This window comes from Alnus glutinosa, chromosome 4 (assembly GCF_958979055.1).
Source record: "Alnus glutinosa chromosome 4, dhAlnGlut1.1, whole genome shotgun sequence".
NCBI classification, from domain to species: domain Eukaryota; kingdom Viridiplantae; phylum Streptophyta; class Magnoliopsida; order Fagales; family Betulaceae; genus Alnus; species Alnus glutinosa.
In genome coordinates, this window is record NC_084889.1 from 33,039,733 (window position 1) to 33,053,633 (window position 13,901).

General features: G+C 33.7%; 1 protein-coding gene and 1 pseudogene across 4 annotated transcripts; both read left to right on the forward strand.

Annotated features, from left to right (window-relative positions):
• Nucleotides 1-215: 215 nt before the first annotated feature.
• On the forward strand, nt 216-2,232 carry LOC133866343 (disease resistance protein RUN1-like; annotated as a pseudogene).
• A 2,676-nt stretch (nt 2,233-4,908) lies between these two features.
• Nucleotides 4,909-13,424, forward strand: LOC133866000 (disease resistance protein RUN1-like). Of its 4 annotated transcripts, none has more exons than XM_062302546.1 (7): nt 4,909-5,536; nt 6,023-7,127; nt 9,038-9,304; nt 9,400-10,386; nt 10,476-11,346; nt 11,776-11,826; nt 12,949-13,424. In XM_062302546.1, the coding sequence occupies exons 1-5, from the start codon at nt 5,043-5,045 to the stop codon at nt 11,100-11,102; spliced, it is 3,480 nt and encodes a 1,159-aa protein (XP_062158530.1). In that variant the 5' UTR covers nt 4,909-5,042; the 3' UTR covers nt 11,103-11,346; nt 11,776-11,826; nt 12,949-13,424. The 4 variants fall into 4 exon arrangements, with proteins under 4 accessions (XP_062158530.1, XP_062158529.1, XP_062158531.1 ...); XM_062302545.1 differs by lacking the exon at nt 12,949-13,424 and adding an exon at nt 12,416-12,698; XM_062302547.1 differs by lacking the exons at nt 11,776-11,826; nt 12,949-13,424 and adding an exon at nt 12,416-12,698.
• The last annotated feature ends 477 nt before the right edge of the window (nt 13,425-13,901 follow it).

Genomic DNA, 13,901 nt, shown 5'->3' on the forward strand with positions numbered 1-13,901 from the left:
TATGCTGGGCATGAGTCATGACCTCAACCATCCATTCATTACGTCCCAAAGTCTATGGCCCGAGCCATTGGGCATTGACCTTTATGCTTGCCCTCAATTAGGTGTACCTTCCTCTTTGTCCGCATTCAAGAAGATAAACTAATTAAAATAATCCTCCGTTTAGCACAAAAAAAAAAAAAAAAAAAAAAAAACCATTTTCTCTTGCAACTGTGTCCATGGCCTTCCACGGAGCTTCTTCATCTTCATCTTCATCTCCCTCCTCTTCTTCCATTCTGGAATGGGATGTGTTCTTGAGTTTTAGAGGTGAAGATACTCGTACAACTTTTACTACCTATGTATATGATGCTTTTCACCGAAAGGGAATTAACACCTTCATGGATAAAGAGCTTAGAAGAGGAGAGAAAATTCACCATCAATTTTCCAAGCTATTGAAAATTCAAAGATTTCAGTCATTGTATTCTCTAAAAACTACGCATCATCCGACTGGTGCTTAGACGAGGTAATGAAGATCCTCAAGTGTAAAAGAACAAGGAGGCAAAAGGTTCTAACGTTGTTGTATCATGTAAATCCGTCAGAAGTACGGCATCAAACCAATAGTTTTGGAGAAGCATTTGCTAAACTTGAAGAGAAGTTTAAGGATGATGTAATGAAGGTGCATAGATGGAAGACAACCCAAAAAGAAGTGGCCGATTTGTCCGGGATGCCTTTGGAGAACAAGTATTTCTAACCACTTTTGCACCTTTCCTTCTTGTATCACCTATGAATATCTTTATAAACCACTCGCTCTATATGAGCTATTCATCTCTTCCCAATATAGAATCGGAGTGTTACAAACTCTTTCTTTTAAACTTCTGATGTTCCTCATCAGAGCCATGTCATGCATTCGGTGCTCCAATACGACATGGCCTGGCGTTACTTTGTGGCTTTGATACCATTTGTAACGACTTAAGGAAAAGCGCTAGCCAAATCTGCTCTATCACTTCAAAATGATTAGTCAATTTGGAGTAGTTTTTTATTTTTTTTTTCCTAGAATCCATTATAAAGTACAGTTTCACATAGTAACTAGGCAATTTGAGACTTAGCATCCATGAGTATCTCTATAAACCACTCACTCTCTATAAATTATTTATCTCTTCTCAATATAAAACTGGAGTATTATATCATAATTCATAGCATACAATTGTCATCGCTTCTGGAGAAAAAAGAACAAATAAGTCATTGTATTTATACCATATTCCTATATTCTTTATATTGTGAAAGTAACTCATTAGGTGTGTCTTTTTATTTATTTATTTATCTTTTATCTTCTTGTTTTGATAGGAATGAGCTTGAATTTATTCATGAAATCATTGGATGGGTGAATTCGATATTAGCAAGAAAGACATACTTTGAAGTTGCTCAATATCCAATTGGAATAGAGTTGCACGTAGAAGATGTAAAGTCACTTTTAGATATAGAAAAGAGGGACTGTACATGCATGCTATGGATCTTTGGAATTGGTGGAATTGATAAGACAACTATTGCAAAAGCCGTCTACAACTCGATTGCTTCACAGTTTGAAAGTAGCTAGATGTTTTCTTAATAACATTAAAGAAACTTTTGGCCAAAATGATATGATCCATTTGCAAGAGAAACTTTTTGATAAGATCCTAGAAGATTCAAGCCCAATGGTTGACAATGTTGACCAAGGAATTACTTTGATAAGGCATCCTAAAAAGTGTATTTCTAGTTCTTAATGACGTGGATCATTTAGACCAATTAGACAAAATAGTTGGAAAAGGTGATTTGTTTAGTTTAGGAAGTAGAATCATCGTAACTACAAGAGATAAAGATTTACTAAGTAAGCATAAAGTTTTAACGTACAAGGTGAAGGAATTGGATGACAATAAAGCTCTTCAATTGTTTAGTTATCATGCATTTGGTAGAGACAAACCTAATGATGGTTACGTGGAAGTGACAAAAGATGCAGTACGTTATGCTGGAGGATTGCCACTAGCTTTAGTGGTGCTAGGCTCAACATTAAAAGGTAGGGATATACTTTATTGGAAAAGTAAATTGGGCAAGTACAAAAAAATTCCTCACAATGATATTCAAAAAAGACTTGGAATAAGTTTTGATGGATTGGATGAAGATGCGAAGAATATTTTCCTTCACATCGCATGTTTCTTCAAAGGAAAAAATGTAGAATATGTGAAAAAAAATACTATTATATTGTGGTTTCCACTCATATAGTGGTATCGAAGAGTTAAAGGATAAGTGTTTCATAACTCAGTCGTCTTTGGGTCATTGGTGATGCATGACTTGCTGCAAGAAATGGGAAGAGAAATTGTTCGACTGGAATCACCCAACGAACCTGGTGATCGTAGTAGGTTGTGGTTTTATGAAGATATTCGTCGTGTCCTAAAAGAAAATACAGTAAGACTTATGTTAAAAATACTTTATAATTTGCATTTGTTTCTTTTTCATTAGTTAAGCTACTAGAAAAATATTATTCATAAAAAAAATTAAAAAAAAAAATTAAAACTAGTAGAAAAGTATTAAGCTTTTTTTTTTTTTTTTGGAAAAATATAGCGACAAAAAGTGACATTTGTGACAGTTTGATACATCAAACTACCATTTTGCATCAAAAAGGCCACTCCATTAGCGTTGACCATCTGTTTGGATGGAGAAGTGGTTATGTGCTTCAACCAAAATGTTCCAAAAATGCCCTTATTTCCCCATTAGAAAACCAAATTTACCATAGAAAAACTTAACTAAAAAATAAAAACACAAGTGGCTGACGGGTCTCGGCCACCTAAAAATTTGGTTTTAGGGGTGGTTCAACCACCCTTTGGGTTGCTCTTTTTTTTTTTTTTTTTTTTTTTTTTTTTTTTTTTTTCCCAATGTTTAGTTTTTATTTATTTATTTTTAAAAAATTAATTTTACTTTTTTAAAAAATAGAGGTATTTTAGGAAGAATAACATAAAAGTGGTTGCGTGAATACTTTTTCGTCCAAACTGACGACAATCTCTAACAGAGTGGTCCTTTGACATAAACTAGTAGTTTGATGTATCAAACTGTCACGCATGTTACATTGTTGATTTTTTATTTATTTATTTATTTTTATATTAGTTGAGGGGGCTTTTTCATATATATCTATATAAAGAAATGTAGAAAAGTACTTACATTCATATGTATAAAGGTGCATATATACTGGCAATACTGCATAAAAGAATCGACTAAGTAGAATGAATTTAATTTCAAACCCAAATGAAAAATATACCATAATTACAATAGAGCCGTCCCCATGGCAGGCAATGGCTTCCTTTAGGGTGGCCTTAAGCCACCCCTCACCTAGAGTGGCCTGCGAGCCACTTCAGAGGTGGCCGAGGGTGGCGGCGGGCCACCCCTAGTTAAGGGGTGACTGACGAGCCACCCATTTTTTACTTGTTTCTTCTTTTTATTTTATTATTTTATTATTTTTAATTTCTTTATATTTTTAGTTTTATATTAATATTTTTTTTTCTTCAAACTTCTTTATTTTTTTAAAATAGTTTTTTAAGAGAATAAAGGGATTGTAGGAATATTTCAACAAAAGTGGTATTTTTGGCATATTTGGGTAGTTTGATAAGTCACATTAACACTCTTAAAAATTTAGGAGGCTATTCTAAAATTGGATGTTAGTTTAAGAGGTTTATATATATATATATTTGCCTAAAAACAATAAAGTTTATAAAACAAGTTGCGGTGGTGTTGCACCACTTGATTGATGGCGGCTGTGATAATAATAATTTTAAGGATTTTCAATTTAGCAGAAAATAACACAATTACATAAAACAGTAAGATTTAAGTGGTTCGGTTTAATAAGCTTATATTCAATGGTGGAAAGACCAAAAAAAAAAAAAAAAAAATTAAATTAAATTACTATTAAAAAGGATGGAATACAAAGAATAGTAAAAAAAAAAATATAACTCAAATTCAAAAGCCTCAGTATACCTAAACTGACTTCACACATATAAAAGAATGGAATACATAAGAGAAAATGATCTCTTAATTAATTCTCTTGCTGCCGTTGCTGCTCTGCTTTTTTCTCTGTGTTTTGTTTTTCGCACACCACACTGCTCTCTCACACTTAAGGGCCGAATGTGTGTCCCTTTTATAATTGGTTAAGTCGGTCAAGGTAATTCACCGTGAAGTAAAAATTTCTCTATGAAGTAAAGCCACACTGAGACCAAATGTGAGAAAGAGTAAGAGTAACTCATAAGAGGTTGGGGCCCGCGGAAGACTTGAGAAATCAAATCATAACACGACATCTGGTGATCTCGCGGTGGCCGTCACCATGGTGCAAAGTACCAAACTTACACGCGCGTGCGTATCAGTGGGTTATTAGGGCGTCAGTCTTAGATATAAATAACTCATGATATTCAATATAATAAATTTTAAAAAAACAAAGAAAAATTCTCTTCTCTTCTTCTGTGTCTCTCTAACACTTTCTGTATTTTAAATTTAATTTTTGAGCTCCATTATATCTTTAAAAAAAATTTATTGTAACCATTTTTTATGGGAATAAATAATTTCTTAGGAAATACAACGTTGTAATGCACCTTACAGAGCATTTCATGTTTCCGCTTTATATTACTTTTATAAAACACAAACAGGCCGGGAACCATTCAAACAAACATAGCCTTAAAATAAAGAACGATAAAAGGAATTCATTCTGTCTTTTATCATAAATTATACGCAAGTGTCTCAAAATAATTAGGAAGTTATCGAAAGTGGACAAGAAAGTAGTTGTTAGTGGATGAATAAATTATCTTTTTTAAGAGGCAGAGCCAATCAGCCAAAGGTCTCTCCTGCAATTATTTTTGTTAGGCGTAGAATATTAATTACCATCCTAATTTTATATTGTCAACTTTCGGTCGTCGCATTCACCTCGAAATATCCCCACAGCTTCAAGGAAGTTGCCAAGAAGTTGCCCAAGAAATGCTAGCTGTATATAGCCGCTCTGCAATTTTCTGTAGTAAGCACTTGTCTTGCAACTTACAACTTCAATTAATTCGTCCATGGCCTTGTACGGAGCTTCTTCGTCTTCCTCTCCCATCCGTCCAAGGGCTTATTACGATGTATTCTTGAGTTTTAGAGGCGAAGATACGCGCAGAAGTTTTACTGGCCATCTATGCTCAGCTTTGCGTCGAACCGGAATCAACACCTTCATGGACGACACGCTTGAAAGGGGAGACGAAATTTCACCAGCACTTGTCAAAGCTATTGATCAGTCAACGATTTCAATCATTGTGTTATCTAAAAACTATGCATCATCCGGATGGTGCTTGGATGAGCTAATGAAGATCCTTGAGTGTAGAGAAAAATGGGGGCAACAGGTTTTACCATTGTTCTATGACGTAGATCCGGCAGATATACGGCGTCAAATCAATTGTGTTGGAGAAGCATTTGCTAAACTTGAAGAAAGGTTCAAGAATGATGAAATGAAGGTGAAGGAGTGGAAGGAAGCCCTAAAAAAAGTGGCAAATTTGCCCGGAATGCATTTGGGAAACAAGTATTTCTAACCACCCTTGCTGCCGTCCTTGTAGATTAATTAATCTCGTGTGTTAATATATATATATATATATATATGTTTTCTAGTTATAGTACATCGATCGTTATACAACTGCTTCCAGGTGAAGTATATTTTTATATTTAAAAATGTTTTAGACGCCATAATTTGCTTTAAATAACTTATTCATGGCATACTCATTTAGAATGAACTTTTCATTTGCTGTGGTATTTATTTATAACTTTTTACCTAGCTTTTCTTACTAATTACATGTTTTATAAAAAGATTCGTTCTGTTATTTTGCATTATTTTAATATTTATTCTGATTTTTTTCCTAGCTTGTCATCTTTTTATCTTATCAGAAAGAATTCTAAATTTATTAAAACTTTCATTTACATTAAGATCATCATAACCGGATCATATTTCTATTCTTTTAATGTGAAAGGAACTTGATCATTAAATGTTTCTTATTGTTTGTATTGGTTATAGGGATGAATCTAAATTTATTGACGAAATCATTGAATGGCTGAATTGGACATTAGCTAAAAAGATAGACTTCGAAGTTGCCCAGCATCCAATTGGAATAGAGTCTCATATACAACAATTGAAGTCCCTTTTAGATATTGAGAAGAATAATGGTACATGCATGTTAGGGATCTTGGGAATGGGCGGCATTGGAAAAACAACTATTGCCAAAGCGATCTATAACTCGATTGCTTTTCGGTTTGAAGTAAGTTGTTTTCTTGAAAACATTAGAGAAACTTTCCAAAAGGAGGGTCCGATCCATTTGCAAAAGAAACTTCTTTCTAAAATCATCACAAATCCAAAGATTGGTAATGTTGATGAAGGAATTACTTTGATAAGGGAAAGGCTTTCCTCTAAAAGGGTACTTCTAATTCTTGATGATGTGGATCATTCAAGCCAATTAGAAAAGATAGCTAGAGAAAGTGATTGGTTTGGTTTAGGAAGTAGAATCATCATAACAACAAGAGATAATCATCTACTAACTCAACATCAAGCTTTACCTTACAAGGTAGAGGGATTGGATGAGAACACAAGTCTTCAGCTCTTTAGTTGGCATGCCTTCAATAGAGATAGACCTGATCCTGATTTTTTGGAACTTGCACAAGATGCAGTATGTTATACTCGGGGATTGCCACTAGCTTTAACATTATTGGGCTCGACTCTAAAAGGTAGAGATATACTTTATTGGAAAAGTAAATTGGATGTGTATAAAAGAATTCCTAATGAAAATATTCTTCAAAAACTTAGAATAAGTTATGATGGATTGGAGAAAAATGTGAAGAATGTTTTCCTTGACATTGCTTGTTTCTTTAAAGGACAAGGTGTGACATATGTCACAAAAGCACTAGATAGTTTTGGTTTCCATTCATATAGTAGTATCGAAGAGCTCAAGGACAAGTGTCTCATAACTGAGTCTCTCATAACTGAGTCTCGAGGACAAATTGAGATGCATGACTTGTTGCAAGAAATGGGTAGAGAAATTGTTCGGCAAGAATCACCTGAAGAACCTGGAAAGCGCAGTAGGTTATGGTTTCATGAAGATGTTTGTCATGTCCTAAGAGAAGATACGGTAAGATTATATCAAAAATCATTTTTAATTTTACATTTTTTTTGTTCTTTTTCATAAGTTAGTCTACTAGAAAAATATTGAACCTTTTCTTTTCATAAAAAAGTCTGAAAATTTATGTGCAAATATATGTATGTCGATACATATATGTTATAGAAAAGAATCGAATAAATAGAATGGATTTAATTTCAAAACCGAATTAAAATTATACAATAATTACAATAGAGTCTGACTGCTAATTTAATTGGCTGTGGTTTTGTAAAACCATTTGTAAAATTGTTTTCAAATAACAAGATAGTTAATTTATCACGGCCTCATTGGGATTTTACAAAATAAAATTTTTTTATAAGAATTTACAAAATAACAATTTTGCTTGAAGTTAGATGTTTATGGGACTTCAAGGGTCGAATATTCACAGAAAAATAGTGATGCTCATAATAGAAGGAGAACAAGTGAGGTTATATAATCCCACCTTCATCAGGAAAAAAAAAAAAAAAAAATTCCTATTAGAAATTTAGAAGATTATAATAAACTTTTTTAAAATTTTAAATATAACTTTTGTAAAATAAAAAAAAATAATAAAAACACATTTTTCAAAACAAACCACAAAATACTTTATAAAAAATAAAAACAAAATTCTTTTTAGAAAACGTCCTACACCTTTGTAATCCAATGCGTGAAAGCTAGTCTTACGCACATCTATATAAAAGAATAAGTGAAGACCAACCTCCTTGAATGCCTCTCGTGGAGGGGAGAGGGAGCCAGGGAGGAGACCCACCTCCTCCTTTCAGTGAAGGGATGCCCCACTTGTGGAGGTCAACATCCTGCTATTTGTGAACAGTACATACAACATTAATGAACATTTCAAAATTTGTACTTTGTGAAAAACTCTTTAAAAAGAAAGCTACAATCAAAACTACTTTAGAAAACTTTTCCAAAGAGGTGGTAAAAACATTAATTTCTCAATTTTTAAAGGAAAATAATTTTATTTTTGTAGGTGTTGGGGTGTTGATTAAATGTATAACAAATAAAAACAGTACTTTTTTTTTTAAAAAAAAAAAGGAAGTTGGGGTGGTGCATGCCGCCGTCTGATGGTGGCCAAACAAATTTTGGTAGCCGCATATATAGAGGCCACTAGATGCATCTTGCAACCCCGCCGTTGCTGCTAGATGCATCTAGCAGCCTCGTGCTAGCCGTAACGCATCTAGCTAGCTGCTAGGCAGTTGTTGCAAATGGTGGTTTCAACATTCTTCTTCTCTCTCTCTCTCTCTCTTCTTCTTCTTCTTCTTCCTTTTTTTTTTTTTTTTTTTTTTTTTTTTTTTTTTAATTTTTTAATTTTTCTCTTTGGAAAAACGAGAAAATTATTTTTTTATTAATTTTTTTTATTTTGTAAAAATATTTTCCATTTTTTTTTTAAAAAAAAAAACTTATAAAATTTTTACCAAATTAATTTTTATTTATAAACCCCACATTCAACGCTTTTTTAAAATGTGACCCATACCAAATCAATTCTCAATTTTTATCTTTTTCAAAACTATTTTCAAAATTCAAAACACTTCTAAAAACTTTACCAAACAAGCTGCCACTTTTAATACTTTGTTATCCAGTTTACAATAACCAATTAAAGAAATTTGACGAATAATACTACAAAAGAGCTTAATAAATGGAATGCTTTTAATTAAGAAGCATAAATAAAATTATATAACTACTTTTATTATTTTAAAGATGTGCACTTTATGAGTATCTTGCCTTTTCTTTTATAAAAAAGTAAGGGTAATATGTAAATATATATAAAAGACAAATTAATTTTGAGAATATGATGATCAATCATTTTAGGACGTTCCCATAATAAAAATAAATTACTCATTTTTGATGATTTTGTTGGTACACTTAACTATACTTTGTCTTGTCAGGGAACAAACAAAGTTGAGGCCATATTGATAAATTTGCCTGGAAAAGAGATATACTTGAATTCCGAAACCTTCGAGAAGATGAAAAAGCTCAGGCTATTAATAATTGCTGCAAGGTGTTATGGAGAGCCCAATTTTCGCTCTAATAAGTTAAGATTGCTTGACTGGAATAGATATCAAGGAGAATCTTTACCATCCAATTTTTATGGAAATAACCTCGTTGTTTTAAAACTGGAAGTGAGTAAACTCAAGACATTGGAGGGAGTCCAGGTAGAATTATCATCTTTAATATTTCTTGGTTTCAATTACATTGTAAACTTGTTTCAAAGTTCAAACTAATTTATTTCCTCTTTTTTTTTTGACAGAATTTCCAAAACATGAGAATTATGGATTTCTCTTCTTGTAAATTCATAAGAGAAATCCCTGATGTTTCAAGGCTTTCAAATTTAGAGGAATTGATTCTTTCGTGTTGCCGAAATTTAGTTGAGGTTCATTGTTCTGTTGGATTACTTGATAAGCTCGTTGTTTTGAATCTTAATAGCTGCTATAATCTTACGATTTTGCCAAGAAGCTTTAGGTTGAGATCTCTAGAACGTCTTGACCTTATGTTTTGTAGAATGCTTAAAACCTTTCCTGAAATTGAGTTTCCAATGGAAGTTTTAGAGTTCATCGGCTTAGGATATACTGGCATAGAGGAATTGCCTTCATCCATTGGGTACCTCGTTGGGCTTAAACAATTGCATCTTTCAGATTGCAGAGACCTCACAAATCTTCCACATACTATTTATAAGTTGCAACATTTGAAAGAACTTAATTTGCTTAATTGCAAGGGACTCCAAGAAATTTTAAGATTTCCACCAAATGTAGTAGAAGTGCAAGCTGCCTGGTGCGAGTCATTGGCGATATTTTTAGAAGAACCTAGAAGATCTCAGTTGCTTAATATGTGGGATCCACCAGAGCCAGAGGGGGTTGGAACGACATCTTCAGCACCGCAATCGTCGAGTCTTGGAAACAATGTTGTAACAGAATCAGATTTCGTGATTGAACGTGATTGCCCTCGTAATTTGAAAGTTCTAGATCTATCAAATAGCGCTATTGTTAGCCTTCCTGCATGGCTCAACGAATTTGCTGGATTGGAGGAGCTTTACTTGAGCCATTGCAAGAAACTTGAAGAAATTCCAGAACTTCCACCAAATATAAAAAATGTATGTGCGAATGGATGCACGTCATTGGAAAGATTTCAATATAATAATATAAACGATTTACCAATGCTTGAATGGATTGAATTCTCCGATTGCCATCGATTGCGTGAAAATATGGGGGATGATCTGCAAATTCGTTTAATGAGTGAGGTACATATCTATATTCACATATATACCTGTTGGTGTTTGACTTTATTTGTTGGTTTTATCATTGAAAATTTGTCATATCCGTGTAACAGGGACATCCTAAGAAACGCGAATTTGGCTGTATATTTCCGGGAAATAAGATTCCAGATTGCTTCAGCCAACGTGAAGCGATTTCATATACTGATTGGTGTGAAATTAATATCAATGAGCCTCTACATTTGGATTTGGAGAATACAATATTTGCATTCTCTGCTGTTATTGAAACAGAGGATGTAGAAGATGAGGTTTGTTTTCGAATTCTCGTTGAAGTCATCAACAATGGTCAACTAATCTATTGTCATAGGTCTATTTGGATAAGTTACGCAGCCGGCTCAGATCATGTATATTTGCATTACTCTGGTTCACCCCATTCTCGGCTAAAGATGGATAATCTTCGAGTTACATTTAAATTAGAGTTTGGCAGTTATTCTAAGACTGTGATCCTTAAAACTTGCGGATTCCATCTACAACATAGATATGAAGAGGACGCCATAGATTTAATGGATCGTATTCAACATTCTAAGAGAAGCCGTGGTGATGATGATGATGGCAACTTGGAATCCAATTGTTACCCACAACAAAAGAGGCATTCTTCAATCTTGGGCATTAGCATTCCAGATGTAGAGGAAACTCCCCTTGGTGAATCACAACTACACCAATCAAATCACCCAGGCACTTAAACAGGCCACCTTCTTTTCACTTTTTCCTCTAAGTACCCTATAATGCTCGTTAATTTTGTTTTGGGTTAACTGCTGAATGGGGTGGGTTCGGAGGGCTGGATGGTTTGGAGACGATTATGCCATTTTTTCGAATCTTTGGTGCAATTGACAAATGGGGTTCCATATGCGAATGCGTGGGACATATTCAGCAATTGGACCATGAGCGACTATTTGGGACAGAGTCACTAGCTTGGGTTCTAATAATGTAAGTGCTGCACTTATTTATACTCTTATTTTGTAATATTTATACTCCTATTTTGTAATTAATATAAGTGCTTCTTAACCCTTCAAAATTAAAAGCATGGTGTAGAAATTAATCTTGCTCAAGTGAATGAGCCAGGTTGTGAAACCAACATGGCTCATTTACAGGAATGATGATGATATACACATTAGCTTTATTTTGAGAAATGACGATGGATGGTGGTAGCACAGTCAAAGGGCTGGTTGGCAACCTTGAGTCAAACGATTCAACCAGTCTTGTGTGTTTTTGTATGTATGTTCTCTTGAATGGCATTGATGTTGCTTTTATACTTTTTGTGGCATAAATTGATCAGCAATGATAAATAATACTGGAGGACTGCTAGCAAGACATATTGAAGGATTTCCTTTTGCTCTGGGTTTGTGTGTTTTACAGGACTTGCATAATCTGGCAGGAGAGTCACATACTGCAACCTCCACTTCAGATGTAATGCTAGTGTTTTTACTCTCCATAGCCTCTCTTTATAATTCTCTTTTGTTAAGTGTTTAAGGTTAAATTATCCAAGCGATTATAATTGAACTCTGTGGCAAGGAATTGACTTTGCAATGCTTAGTTAAATGTTTAGCAACTCTACATCAAATAGTCATAGTCTCTATTTTTGTTTTGTTTCATTTTAGTACTTTGCTAAGGCACTTCTTAATCATGGCCATGCTCTTTTGTAAGATTGGAATTAACCCGATTCAAAGATTTGGTCATTCTGCTTAATGAGTTATTGAATAAAACTTTTGTTTTGCGGCCTTATAGCTCAGGGATAAAGTTCACCTGAACATAAACTTTGCTAAAATTATTCCCTCTCTTCAAGGTCAAGTTATAATTTTTTTCACAAATTTGCTTTTTTCTGTCTTTCTTTCTATTTTTTTTCTTCTTTTAATTTAAGCAACAACTACAAATTAAGAGAAAAGGAGTTGTTCTAACATAAAAACTTGATTACACTGTCACTATGAATAAATGGAGAAAGGATCACATTATCCATCTCAATTACCCAACTAATTTCATGTTGAAGTGGAATTTGTAGGGTAGTCTTACCAAACAATCCATGGCTATCTCATCAGGCAGGCTCAGAATCAACTGCTGCTGCTGTTGTTTGAGTTTCTGAAAATTCTCATTACTGTTCAATCTGTGCTTGTCCCCTTTCTTGTTTCTTGTACCATATTCAGTCTCTTTCAAGAAGGAACAAAATTTATGAGATTTGATGCGGAATTCAGGATTCTTACCGAGGATAATATGAACATGGCTGTGAATAATTTCCTTTGTTGGTTTAAATATTAGAGAATTGTATGATATGGAGAATAATAACATTCTTTGATTGAAGTTGGTACTTTTGGCTATATAAGGTTTTCAGGTGGGGGAACAAGAAATACTTATCCCTACCATTTAAGAATGTTGCAATGACATCTTAAGGTTGTGGAAGCAGGTGCTACTTGCAATTGATTTTGTAAAATATTTACGTGCATTAATAAAAAAAGATTAAGAATAGGAAGTTTGTTCACTCTTTCCAAACCAAATTCCTATATACTAACAAACATTTTTCTGGTTCTTTTGGGGCAGAGTTTTGATTGTTGCTGCTGGACCTTTCCTTGGTATCTTGTTCAGCAATATACAAGAATTTCGGAAACAATTCTGGCAATGCGCACTATTAGTATTAGACCGCTTTAGGGTTTCGGCTCTTGGTGATAACTATTTCAAAAATGACTCATTTTTTCATGTCTTTCTTCCATTCTCTCACTTATTAAAATTACCATTGGATCTATTAGGTTCATGTGAGACCCTCATATGAGCTACATAGATCTAATAATGGTGATTTTTAAAAGTGAGGATAGAAGGACATGAAGGGAATCTGTAGCACATCTCTAGACATTTTTCTCTTTTTCTTGTATGGTTGGCCTAGATGCTCTGGGTTTGCAATTTACCAAATGGACTACTTTGCTGGGAATTGCAAGTCCTCTTTGAGGCCACATTGCACTTACCGGCTGATATTGTGTGGAATTTGTTCTACGTGTGGTTACATTATGGAAATTTATTATTTTTTTAAAAAAAAAAAGTGTTTCTTGGACTGTTACATGATACTCCACATATTAATAGTTAAAGAGAAATGATCCATTACCTTCCATGGTCCTTCTCTCTTCCTCCTACTTTTTAAAATCAACATTGAATCTGTAGGGTCCATGTGTAGGTCTTACACATGTATTGACCCTATAGATTCAATGGTAATTTTGAAACGTGAGAGAATAAGAGAAGGAAATCTGTAGCACATCTCTTAAGACATTTTTCTCTTTTTCTTGTATGGTTGGCCTAGAAGCTTTGGGTTTGCAATTTACCAAATGGACTACTTTGCTGGGAATTGCAAGTCCTCTTTGAGGCCACATTGCACTTACTGGCTGAAATTGTGTGGAGTTTGTTCTACGTGTGGTTACATTTTGGAAATTCATTATTTATTTTTTTTAAAAAAAGTGTTTCTTGGACTGCTACATGATATTCCACATATTAATAGTTAAAGAGAA